Here is a 12,056-nt window from a genome sequence, read left to right as displayed (position 1 = left end):
TTGATACATATTTGAATATTTCTTATTGGTTTAACTGTTAAATGTATCAACCATTATGTGGTAGCTTTAACCTACAGACTACAAAAACTGGCTTTTATTTTAATAAAGGAGGATGTAGCATAGTGTTTGATTGGATTAAAATTTTTGCTGCACATTTACTTTTTTTAGTAGCATTTCTGTGGTTGCTGTTTCTCTAAAGCTCACATGTGGATCTCTAGCTTCCCTGTCAATTAATGTAAATCATTTGTATATACTTCATGCAGTCATTCCAGGACCTTTTGTTTTCTATGAGTGTCATGAAATTAATAGTTTAAAGCTCTTCATAGAAGGAAAATGGTTTATGTCTACTCCAGAATGAGACTATTTTAGTAGGTTTGAGAGCAGATTAACAAATACAGATTTTAGCTTTAAATTTCTATCATAATGTCTTATCAGTTTGACTTCTTTCCCCTTTGAATTTATCCAGCTTTCTCAAGTGAATAAATACAAATATTGCCTAAGGCTTATTTGGTCTTGTCTAAGAAGGTAAACAGTAATGTGTACAGTCAGTGCCACATTTTCACTGTGGTTGCATGAATGAAAAAGACTTTGTTTTAATCATCATCATTTGACAGGTTATGGGCACAAAGTAAGAATAGCTTTTAATACAAGATGAATAATTTATGCTGCTGATACTGAATACTGTCTGCCTTAATATCTTAAACATCTTTTAAAAACCAGTGAACCAGGATAGATCCAATAGTAACTTAAACCATTTCTTTGAAATACTTTAACTTTTTTCTTTAAATCTGAGCTTGGTAGAACATCCATTTTTTTAAACCATTTTATATGTCCTTTGACAATTGGAAATGTTGGCACTATTACAGGAGGCTTTAACTGCCAAGATTATGATAAACAGACCATGACTTGAGATTTTACTGGAAATGACTACTATAGTTTTGACCTTTTCCCTCCTCTATGTTGGACAATTTTTGTCTTTTTTTTTTTTTCTTTATATTTCTTCCTGAAGTAGCAGCACTTTTGTGAAATATTCTTGCCTTGAGCATGGTGTAAATATTTATTTTTACAGAGCCATAAGTGTGATCCTTGGTGACAGGTGGAAGAAAATGAAGAATGAAGAGAGAAGGATGTATACATTAGAAGCAAAGGCTTTGGCTGAAGAACAAAAACGTTTAAATCCTGACTGTTGGAAAAGGAAAAGAACCAATTCAGTATGTTTCAACAAGTAGTTGCTTAACATTATCTTCACTCTTCCCCCAGAATTGTTCTGGCATGTTGGAGCGGTTGTTATAACCTTTAAAAGGTGTTGATCGGCCTTTTTGTACTGCAAAACCTAGTAATATTTTTATACCATCACATAAGGCAGGCGGCCTTTTCTTCATTCAGTGCCATTTACTCTTTGAGCATGTAAGGTAGAAATGTAAGACATGCTTAAGAAGAATGCTTGTCTGGAAATGTTGAGGTATAAAAATAATTTTGGAATGTATTTACTTCCAGTTGGGTTGAAAAATGGGTGTTAATTAACTCAATGTCATAGTAGGATTTTTTTCTAAGTTGGAGATGGTATGTCTCAGCAGCCTTTTGTTTTTAACGTTCTTGGGGACTTCTGACATTTGTATATAATTTCTAGATTAAAAACCCCAGGAAAGAAGAAATAGAAAAGCCTGGAAAGAGTGGTAAAAAGTTTGCACTATAATAATGCTACCTTGATAGACCTGATTCTTAAAACTTTTCCATTACTAGACTAGCATCTTTTAAGTGTTTTTAGATTAATTACAAGAAAACGTAACATGATAGAACAGAACAAGTTCAGTTTGAAATACCTAAAAACGAAGGGAAGACATCAGTTTGCAACAGGAGGGCTATGTTTATGTCTGTTTCTTTACAGTAGCTTGCAGTTCACATCTGTTTAAAATTTTCATGAATTTATCTTAAGGAAGTAGTGGTCAGATTCCAATATTAAAAGGTAGCTGAACTGGATTTTTGAAGTTCTTGATTTCCTTAGAACTCCATGTAGGGTAGGGCTCTACCTACATCCCTTTTTCTGCACCTCCTAGTTCATTTCTCCATTTTCATAGATTTTCCAATGCTTGAGCAATCAGATATTAGTGAACTTACTTACAATGCCCACTTCTGAGAAAGTGATTTTTTAAAAAATAATAAGCTTATAAACATTATCCACCTTAGCTTCATTTGTAGAATTACTGTCTATTGATTTGTAAACATTCACTGAGTTTTCATTTTATCTCCACAGGGCTCACAACAACATTAAACCAGGATGCTTATATTAAGTCTGCATTTGCATAAGCATAGACTGTTGATGGGAAGACTTAAGAGGATGTGTTTTCACCATTTGTCCGGAATTCGTGTGACCATAAGATACTGATAGCATTGAGTCTTCAAATGATTTAATAATAAGCGTGAGGATTTGCTTTCTCCATTAGAGCATTAAGCTAAAACTATCAACATTGTAAACCAAATTGCCTTATTTTTCTTCCAAATTTCACATGTCTATCAGGTAACATAGGCTTGAAAATTTAAATCCTGTGGTGCTAAAGTACAGTAGAGAGAGGAGAAGTGTGTACATGTTTTATTTTAAATTGTACAAAAGGGGAACTTAAAAATATATAACTGCTGTTTATACATTGGCTCCTTCCTGCTTATTAATCTGTATTGTACACATAATGGAATGAAACAGAAGCTGGGAGTTGGCCTTTCTGAGCAACCACCACATGGCTCAGCATCTGTGCCAAACACAGGAGCTCCTAGTCTGGCCAGTGCCAAGAGGCTAGCAGAACATGTGGCAGGCGGCTGGTGTCAGCCTCCCAGCTAAGGGGCCACCTGCTGCAGTTACCCGCGCATGCTGAGTGTGGGCACCAGGTGGCAGCACCCATCCATTATTTCCAGTGGAGACGTAGCCCAGGCCAAGGTGAAGTTAATAGCATTGAGATATAGTCACTGTAATGGTGCTATTAACAGTTGATACCATTGTATTTTTAAACTTTGTGTTCTGTATCTCCTCAGCTACATATCTTCAATATGTTATTTTGTCATCATATCTTTATGGTGGGGGCAGACTTTGCACTTACTGCAGTGCAACACTTGCACTTTACTTTCCTCCAACTGTCTGAAATTAGAGCAAATACACTGGCAATACAGCTGCTTTTGCTCTGAGCTACAATCATGGCTTTTCATGTTACTTACCAAGTGGTATTTCTGGTTAGGAATCACAGCTGTAAAATTGATTTCAGTTCATTACACTTCATGATGTTGCCCCTAAATTTTGCACACTATATTCTTGTATATTATTTCAAATAAAATGAAAAAAAAAAAAAGGTTTATCTCTGACTTCTGCTGATTGATTTTGACTGAACATTATATATGAGATGCCAGAGTATCAGGCTCTGGGGATGGAAAATAAGTTGCTGATGGGGTTTTAAGCATTAAGTTAAAAGTAACATGTTAACAGGATGAGGGCAATAGGAAAATAAAGACCTAGATTATCTATCAGAACCTCTGTAAAATAAAAATTGTTTTTATTTATAATTTGGCATCTCTGTTACAAAGTTTAACAGCCACAAAAGTCTGCTTTTAATAAAATGACACAAAGTGTTAAGATAGCTTGCTCTAGCTTTATTACAGATACATTATGACATATTTAAACATTTAGCTCTACATCTTTGCTTTTAGGATATGCCATTGGTTCCCAAACTTTATTGCATATTGGAAACACTTGGAAATGTTTTTTAAAAATACTAATGCGTGGCTCCTACCCCAAATGTGTTAATATGGAGTACAAATCAATTAATATTCGGCTTTTTAAAAGCTTCCCTCACTGGTTCTAATATGCAGATGTGGAAACCACTGGCTACATATCTAGTGAGGAAGAAAGATTGGGGGAAGCAGGGTACTTACTGTATGTTACCTGGCCATATACCTTAAAAAGCAGTGGGTGCTCAGTTATGTGATGGGAAAGGAATTTTAGCTAGCCTTGTAGAAAAGTCTGAAAGGAGAGAAGAGTTGGATGTCTTTCTGGAAAATCAGGCCTCTAGCGTTTGAAGGTGATGGTGATTTTTGACATTTTATGCTACATAATTAGAAGGGCTGAAGAGATCAACAGAAAAAGATCAATAGAAAATACAGAAAAGTTGGTTACATTCTTAAAACAGTAAATACTAACTGTCTTTGGGTTAGCAAAGAATGGAGATTAAGAAATACTTCACATTATTACTGAAGAGCAGACATAGCTTTCTGAAGCAGTTGAACCATTATGGGATACACTGGTGCAAATTCTTTGCCTTCTCTACTTCTTACAGACTGAACATAAGCCTCCAGGGCTCCCCTGAAAACCAAAATGAAAACAATGTCAAAAATTATATAAATAATAAAACAGGTTAGAGGGTGTCAATATATAAAAGAAAGAAGCCCATTTCTGGAATCTCTGCCCAGTTCCATAAGCTGAGTGACGAACAGCCTTCAAACATTCATTGGTAGTGTTACTATGGTTAAGGGGCAGAACTAAACCTTTCTCAGTCTGCATTGTACATAGTGGTCTTACACAATCCGGCTCTGACCTCTGAGGTGGTTTTCAGTTTCCCTGTGCTCTCTTTCTCTATTAGACTTCTGAGAAGCCATATGCAGCTGGTGCCTGTTCGGAGCTCACACCGCAGGGAGGCATGTTCAGTTGCGGGGCCCTGTATTATTTGATGAAGCTGAAAGGAAAATTGCTCTTGGGCTCAAACTTTTGAATTCAGTCAAGGGTATGTGTACCAGCCAGTTGTTGATGATTATAATGTTCTCATGAATTAGATCAGGGGGTTAGCCAACCACCCACAGGCCAAATCCTGCTCTATGCCTGTTCGCTTACGTATTGTCTGTGGTGGCTTTGACACTACACTCATTAGTCAGACAGAGGCCATATGGCCTGCAAAGCCTAAAATATTTAGTATGTGGCCTTATGGAAAAAGTTTTCAACTACTGAACCAGATGATCTAAGTGTTAGATCATGTTTAAGTGGAGCTAAAACAATGGTTAATGGATTTTATTATTGGTCTACTTAAGTCCCAAGTAAAACAAATTTTTATCATTGTTAAAAAGTTTCACAGCTCTTGAGTTTACAAAATTTCTACAAAGATACCATTAGCTCACATACTCAGTCTCAACTCCCATCTAATATTTCTCAACTGGTTGTTTTGCTCCCAAACACTGAAAATATTAATCCCTGGTCAGGTTTGTTCATTATTTTCATTTAACTGTGGGGAATGTACTTGCCCGGAGTCTGCCAGCTCCCCACTTGCTCTGCAGTGCCCCTCCCACTCTATCCACTTTCACAGTCTCAGCCACTACATAATTGAATCTCCAATCTCACTTCTGGCCCTGACCGCCTTCCTGATTTCTACCTGCATTCTGGATATTTTGGCCTTTTCCCCCTAAGTATCCCTCAAACTCACCTGTCAGAAGCCTAGGGCAGTCCAAACCTACAGAACGAATGTCAGCACCATGGTAAACCCTAATGTAAACTGGGGGCTCTGTTTGGGTGATGTGTCAGTGTGGGGTCACTGTTATGAACGGACCACTCTGATGGGGCATGTTGGTAATGGGGGAGGCTATGTATATATGGGAGCAGAGGAGGTATAGGAAATCTCTGTACCTTCTCTAATCTGCTGTGACCTAAATTTGCTCTAAAAAATGAAGTCATCAAAAAAACAGAAAAGAAACCTGGGGAGGGGGACGACACCCTTAAGGGAAGTATTCTGCCCACCTTTCCCTATTTCAACAAAAGGCACCATCACCTCCCAAGGGCCTCTATTTAAAGTTCTCCTTCAATGCTGCAAAGAATCAGTTACCAAGTGCGATTAATCTGTCAGGTATTTCTGCATCTAGTCCCTCCTCTTCCCTTTGCTGCAGTTTGAGTCCCGCCATTTTGTGCCCTAATCCAACTGCTGTAGCATTGTAGATGGTGGTCAACCCAGTGCTGTCTCAGCCCTGGGCTAGACTCCCACACTACAGTAAGCCTCTGCCTGCAGTCCATCACTGGCCATGCCCTCTACCCATTAGGAGGCTGTAAACTCACCTCCCAAACCCTGTCAGTGCTACGACTGGGTTCTAGACAGTTTGCTGTGGCCTAAAAGGACCCTCAAATCATTAGTTTCCATTGTTTGTTACCAGCACACATTGCAGAGCAGCTTCACCCACCTTGTGACTCCAAGTCCTCCCCCAATGCCAACCCGGGAGAGATAGGGGCTGTGTGCAAATAGGACTTCACAGAGATGTCTGTGCCTACCAAAAGGGCTACAAAAGAGCCTGTTCCTCTTCGACCTATTCCCGTAGGCCTTTCTCATGATCTTCCTTTTCCTTAGAATGCTCTTCCCCTTCCTTGCCTTCTTCCTGATAGAGCTCTTTACTTAGCACCCAGCTCAAATGCCCTCTTTTTGAGGAAGCCTTTCCTAACGCCATCCAGGCAGCACAAAAGAACTGCAGCCACCCTGTCGATGCACCTTCTGCACCAACAGCCCTGGCTTAGCAGGGACCCAGCATTTGGGATCCTTCACAGCTGGCTCCGTGCTCTTCTCAGGGTATGATCACATGACGTGGAGGGCAGCCCCCTTATTTAAGCAGCCTGGGTGCTGTACCAGGCTCTGGCCCACTACCCAGCTGTATGATCTGGGCTGCATTTGAGCTGATTTGCTCATCTACATTATACAGTTATGAAAAATGAAGATTTTACTCTGAAGCACTTAGCTCTCTTCCAGGTCTTATATGTATCTATAAAGCACTTAAATACTGTTTTCCCCATCACACTTCTAGAAGACCTCAGATTCTCCATGTAATTGAGCAAGACGTCTACATTTGTACCACATTAGAGTGTACCTGTCCATTGGTCAGTTTCCATCTTACGATATAACTTAACTTTGAGGGTTGGGGCTGTATTATTCATTTATGTAACCCAGGACCCAGTGCTTAACAAATGCATAATGAATAAATAAAAAACAAATTAGAAACAGGCAGATAGATCAATGGAACAGAACAGAGACCCCAGAAATCAACTCAAGCCATTATGATCAATTAATATTTGACAAAGGAGGCAAGAGCATACAATGGAGTAAGGATGGTCTCAATAAATGGTGCTGGGGAAACTGGACAGAAACATGCAAAACAATGAAACTAGACGACCAACTTACACCATATAGAAGAATAAACTGAAAATGGATAAAAGACTTAAATGTAAGTCATGAAACCATAAAAATTGTAGAAGAAATCATAGGCAGCAAAATTGTAGACATCTCTCATGGTAATATGTTTACTGATACATCCTGAGGGCAAAGGAAACTAAGGAGAAAATAAACAAATGGGGCTACATCAAAATAAAAAGCTTCTGCATAGCAAAAGAAACCATAAAAAAAAAAATGACAAGAAATCCCACTGCATGGGAGGACATATTTGCTAATGATATATCCGATAAGGGGTTAATTTCCAAAATATACAGGGAATTCATACAACTTCACCAAAAAAGAAGACAGACAATCCAATTAAAAAATGGGCAAAGGACCCATACAGAAACTTCTCCGAAGGGAACATACAGAATGCCAAAAGACGTATGAAAAAATGATTAAGTCACTAATTATCTGAGAGATGCAAACCAGAATAACATTGAGGTATCATCTCACACCTGTCAGAAATGGCTACCATCAACACATCAACAAATGACAAGTATTGGCTAGGAGGTGGAGAAAAAAGGACCCTAGTAACTGCTGGTGGGAATGCAGACTGGTGCAGCCATTATGGAAAACAGTATGGAGTTTTCTCAAAAAATTAAATATGGAACTGCCATTTGACCCAGTGATTTCACATATAGAAATATATCCTAAGAAAACAGAAACACCAATCAGAAAGGATATATGCACCCCTACGTTCATAGTAGCACAACTTACCATAGCTAAGATTTGGAAACAGCCCTAGTGCCCATCAGCAGATGAGTGGATAAAAAAGCTGTGGTACATTTATGCAATGGAATACTATGCTGCAGTAAAAAAGGAGGAACTCTTACCATTTGCAATAGCATGGACGGACCTGGAGAGCATTATGCTAAGTGAAATAAGCCAGTCAGAGAAAGATAAGCATCACATGATATCACTCATATGTGGATTATAATGAACAACATAAATTGATGAACAAAATAGATCCAGAGACATAGAAGCAAGGAACAGGCTGTGGAATCTCAGAGGGAAGACAGGGGAGGGTGCGTGGGAAGAGATCAACCAAAGAACTTGTATGCATATACAGTATGCACACTGACAATAGTGTGGTGAAGGCTTGGGGCAGGGAGCAGGCTAGAAGGGGTCAATGGGGGAGAGGGAGGGATATATGTAAAACTTTCAACAATAAAGATTTAAAAAAAAGAAATACAGGCAGATAGAACTTTAATGAAAAGAAAAGCAAAAGTGCAGAAGAAGGTAAAGGAGAAACATGACTGCTGGAGAGTCCCCAAAAGAAGCAAAGGTATGCAAAATGGAATGAAATGCTCCAAGAGAATAATCTTTTGTGCGATGCCTAGCTCACGTCATAGAAGCTATTTCTTTATGGGGGGGGGGGGGGGGGGAAAGTTGCTTCTTCTAGTAACTCTTCAGGTTGCTATGGCACTCCCGAAATGTAGTCCCTGAAGATTTATGCAGTGGAAAAATCCCCAAGGGCCCCAACTGTCTGAGACAATAATGTGGGTGTGGGTGTGTTTGTATACAGGGTCCAAAAAAGTGTATACACACGTTGATAGCTGTAGATTCTATTACATTTTGAAAATGAAATGTATTCTGCCTTTACAATTATTCAAAGTGTGTACACATTTTGGGGGACACCCTGTATACATCAATCTAAGAAATTAGTGCACTGAAATTCTCAGAAATATAGATGTTCTGAAGTGAATGGATTATATCTGTTTTAATACAATACAAAATCAATTTAGCAGTTTCATTTGCATTCAAAAAGATAAGGCATATGAACACAATATGTAGAAGAAAGTTCAGAAATGAGCTTGGTTAGTTTTTTTTGGTATTCATCAAAAACCATCAGAACTACAAAAAGAAAAACAGATTAAAGCCGCCCTCCCATATAAAATCAGAGTGAGATTTTCAAGCAATTTTTAAATTACTTCATTTGCTTGAGTAAAACATCAGCTTTCTTGAAAGTAAGAATTAGTCCTAACTCTGGTTTGTAACCAAAAAGGACGATTAGCACCCTTACTGAAAAAAGTTAGTACTGGAGCTGTACAAACAATTAGAAGAACTGTCTGTCACATGGTAACACTGCTCTGTGAAGCCTTTTATGGGACACAAGATTGAGTTGGTCAGGCACGAAGTATCAGTGTACTTAGTACTCAAATACCAAATAAATGACTCCAAGATCCACCACGTGCTTTCCTAGGCAGGTAAGCCCCTCGCTTTCCCTGGCTCTATCCTCCCTTTTGGTCTCATCTCAGGCACCCAGTTTCCAGAACTGGTAGGTATCTAGTGACACAGGGACATCAGGAGGAGAGGCCTCCATCTACAGGGATTTGAGGAAATGGTTCCTATCTGTGGGCCCTGGACCAGGCAGGAGGGCAGGAGTCCAGGGATGCACCTGCACTGAGAATGGGATGATAATTGTATATATAAGAAGTACGAATAGGCAAATAAAGTCTGTAAACATTTTTTACACCAGAAATGTGTTCTTCTTCTTAGGCTAAGGACATGCAAAGGACAAGAAGATCACAGTAAGAAGAGTTGCTGCTCCATTGCAGACCTCAAGAATAACGGGCTTGAGGCCAATACTAACACTTCTGCGAAGATTTAGAAATCTTTCCATCAAAACTCAGCCTTCATCTTTACTGAGAACACATTCAGCAGTTACAGATCCAGTCTTCCCTGGGGGGCAGCCTCGTACCGGTACCCGAGGGCACGCACATCTGGAGGACCTGACTGGCGGGAGCTGAGGAGGTACCACTTGGCCCTAGGAGTCAGTAGTCACTCTAATTTTAAAATTAACTTGACCAGTATCCCTCAAGCTCTAAAGGAACATCTGTGTCCGAAGGAAACAGAAAGGAAGGCAGAAGAGGGTTCATCATTTGCTATTTGTTCAGCAGCAGCAGTCCCACGATCCGCAATTTGTCCTAGTTTATGACAACCTAGCATACTGTGCCAGGAGGAACAGAGAGTATATAACAAGGTTTGCCCCAGAAGCTAAAATGAATTTACTGACATTTAAAGAGCAATGCTAGCCCTGGTGTATCTACAGGGGAAAAAACACAGCAGTGGTGCTTTAGACAAAGTCAGTTCGCAGTAGCAGACAGGAGGGAACAGCCCAAGGACAGAGCTCCCTGCCTGGCCCCCCGCCGGCGGCAGCAGGAGCCGCTGCTGGGATCCTCAGGGAGGCTGGACGTGCTGCTCGGAGCGTGAAGATTCCGCTGTCAGACATGTGGAGGATGGATAGACCTTATTTAAAAAGCATGACATTATTTCTTAGCATGATTTTCAGTTGCTAAATATAGGCTTAGCAACAGCACTGCTGATGAAATCACCCAGGAGACATTTTTAAAAAGGAGAAAAAGGATTTGTGATGTGTCCACAGCAGAACAACTATTGTGGATGAACTAATTCCAACTTGTTAGGAAAACAAAAATGAACCGTGTTCAATGAACTAAATTCTAAATACTCTTCTAGTACCAAGGGGGTGGTAGCAGAGTGAGTGTTTTGGACTCAGAACAAAAAATCCACAAATACACTGCAAATCCCTGGTTTAACCCAGGCCCAAAAACCTTTTCTGAGGGCAGTTTTCACCATCTCTTGAGCTTGGAGGCTCACCTGGCACCCTCACTTCCTGGTCAGACAGATGCTTACAGCTGAGAAGAGTAACAGATAAGCAAGGACGAAGAGCAGGGGCTGGGCTAATCTACTCTTTATTCACAGAGGCGTGGAGAGTGAGCGGCTCAGGTAGGCTCTGGCACCAGCCCGAGAGCTCAGTGCCTCTCCCTGAGCCTGGGCTGGTGCTCCTCAACGGCCTCTCACAGCCTCCCTCCTGGGTGCTGTCTTTCCCCTAACACCAGTCTGTTCACCTGTGCTGCGGAGCTGCCTGGGCAGCTATAAGAAATCCTATGCCAACTCCCAGCTTCAGAGATTCTCAGATAGTCAAGGCTGTGGCCTGAATGCCACATTTTTCAAAGCTCTGCAACTATTGCCTGCACTTAGGCTCAAAAAAGCCTTGCTTGGGGCCGTGGTCCCATCAACATCATCAGGACCCTCTGGGAGAACTGAAAATGGTTTCAAGAGGTACTGAAGAGGTACAGCTGATGGATTTGGAGGGTGAGGGTGACGAGGAGCTGAATGATGACTTCAAGGTTCTAGCTTGCTAGGAAAGTGTTGGTGCCATTTTATCCAAGACGTGGCATCTAGAACACTGAGCAGAGTTGAGAGGAAAGATTATTTATTTTTAACATTTCTGGGTGAGATTTCTGTGTCACTTTGAGTGGTGACATATGGCAGCAAGTTTGCTGGCCTAAGGCTCCAGGCAGTCGTGGCAAATCACAGACCTGGGAGCCACTGGACAGAAGAGACCACCAGAGTCATGCGTCTGGATGAGCTCATGTGGGAACAAAAGTACAGATAGAATGTGAAGGAAAATGAGCCAAGAACAAAATGTGGGAAACGATGGCACTTAAGGAGTGGACAGAGTCAACTCAGCCATTGAGACTGAGGGAAATAATGGCCATCAAGGTGCGCAATGAAACACCTAACCGTGGTGCCGTGGAAGCTCCAAGAAGGCAGGGCTGTGTCTCAGTTTGCTCTGTGTCCTCAGGGCCTGGCACATAGTGAGCATCAAGGAAAATGTGTTCTATCAGTGAGTTGATGAGGAGTTTCAAGAAGGAGGCAGTGGTCAACTCCAGCTAAAGCTGCATAGTGTAAGAACAGAAACGCCTTGGGGAAAGGATACAAACTGAAAATGAAGAGAAGGCCAAGATGTCGGCATAGGTAAACACTGGAAATTGCTGCCTCGCACAACCACTTCAAAAATACAACTAAAAGACAAAA

At 40.6% G+C, this 12,056-nt stretch overlaps 2 protein-coding genes across 8 annotated transcripts in view; one reads left to right on the top strand and one right to left on the bottom strand.

The window, feature by feature from the left end:
• HBP1 (HMG-box transcription factor 1) overlaps positions 1 to 2,643 on the top strand; it is a 33,979-nt gene extending 31,336 nt beyond the window's left edge. For all 5 annotated transcript variants that reach the window (XM_036327531.1, XM_036327530.1, XM_036327528.1 and 2 more), the window contains 2 exons: positions 1,070 to 1,211; positions 2,255 to 2,643. In XM_036327531.1, coding sequence (XP_036183424.1) covers positions 1,070 to 1,211; positions 2,255 to 2,272 — 160 coding nt within the window. In that variant the 3' untranslated portion in view covers positions 2,273 to 2,643. The remainder of the gene's footprint in view (positions 1 to 1,069; positions 1,212 to 2,254) is intronic.
• A 342-nt stretch (positions 2,644 to 2,985) lies between these two features.
• COG5 (component of oligomeric golgi complex 5) overlaps positions 2,986 to 12,056 on the bottom strand; it is a 193,512-nt gene continuing 184,441 nt past the window's right edge. For all 3 annotated transcript variants that reach the window (XM_036327526.1, XM_036327525.1, XM_036327527.1), the window contains one exon: positions 2,986 to 4,342. In XM_036327526.1, the coding sequence (XP_036183419.1) occupies positions 4,228 to 4,342 (115 nt within the window). In that variant the 3' untranslated portion in view covers positions 2,986 to 4,227. The remainder of the gene's footprint in view (positions 4,343 to 12,056) is intronic.

The sequence above is a fragment of the Myotis myotis genome, unplaced genomic scaffold, assembly GCF_014108235.1.
Source record: "Myotis myotis isolate mMyoMyo1 unplaced genomic scaffold, mMyoMyo1.p scaffold_m19_p_11, whole genome shotgun sequence".
Lineage (NCBI taxonomy): Eukaryota > Metazoa > Chordata > Mammalia > Chiroptera > Vespertilionidae > Myotis > Myotis myotis.
This window is presented reverse-complemented; position numbering and strand designations above follow the sequence as displayed.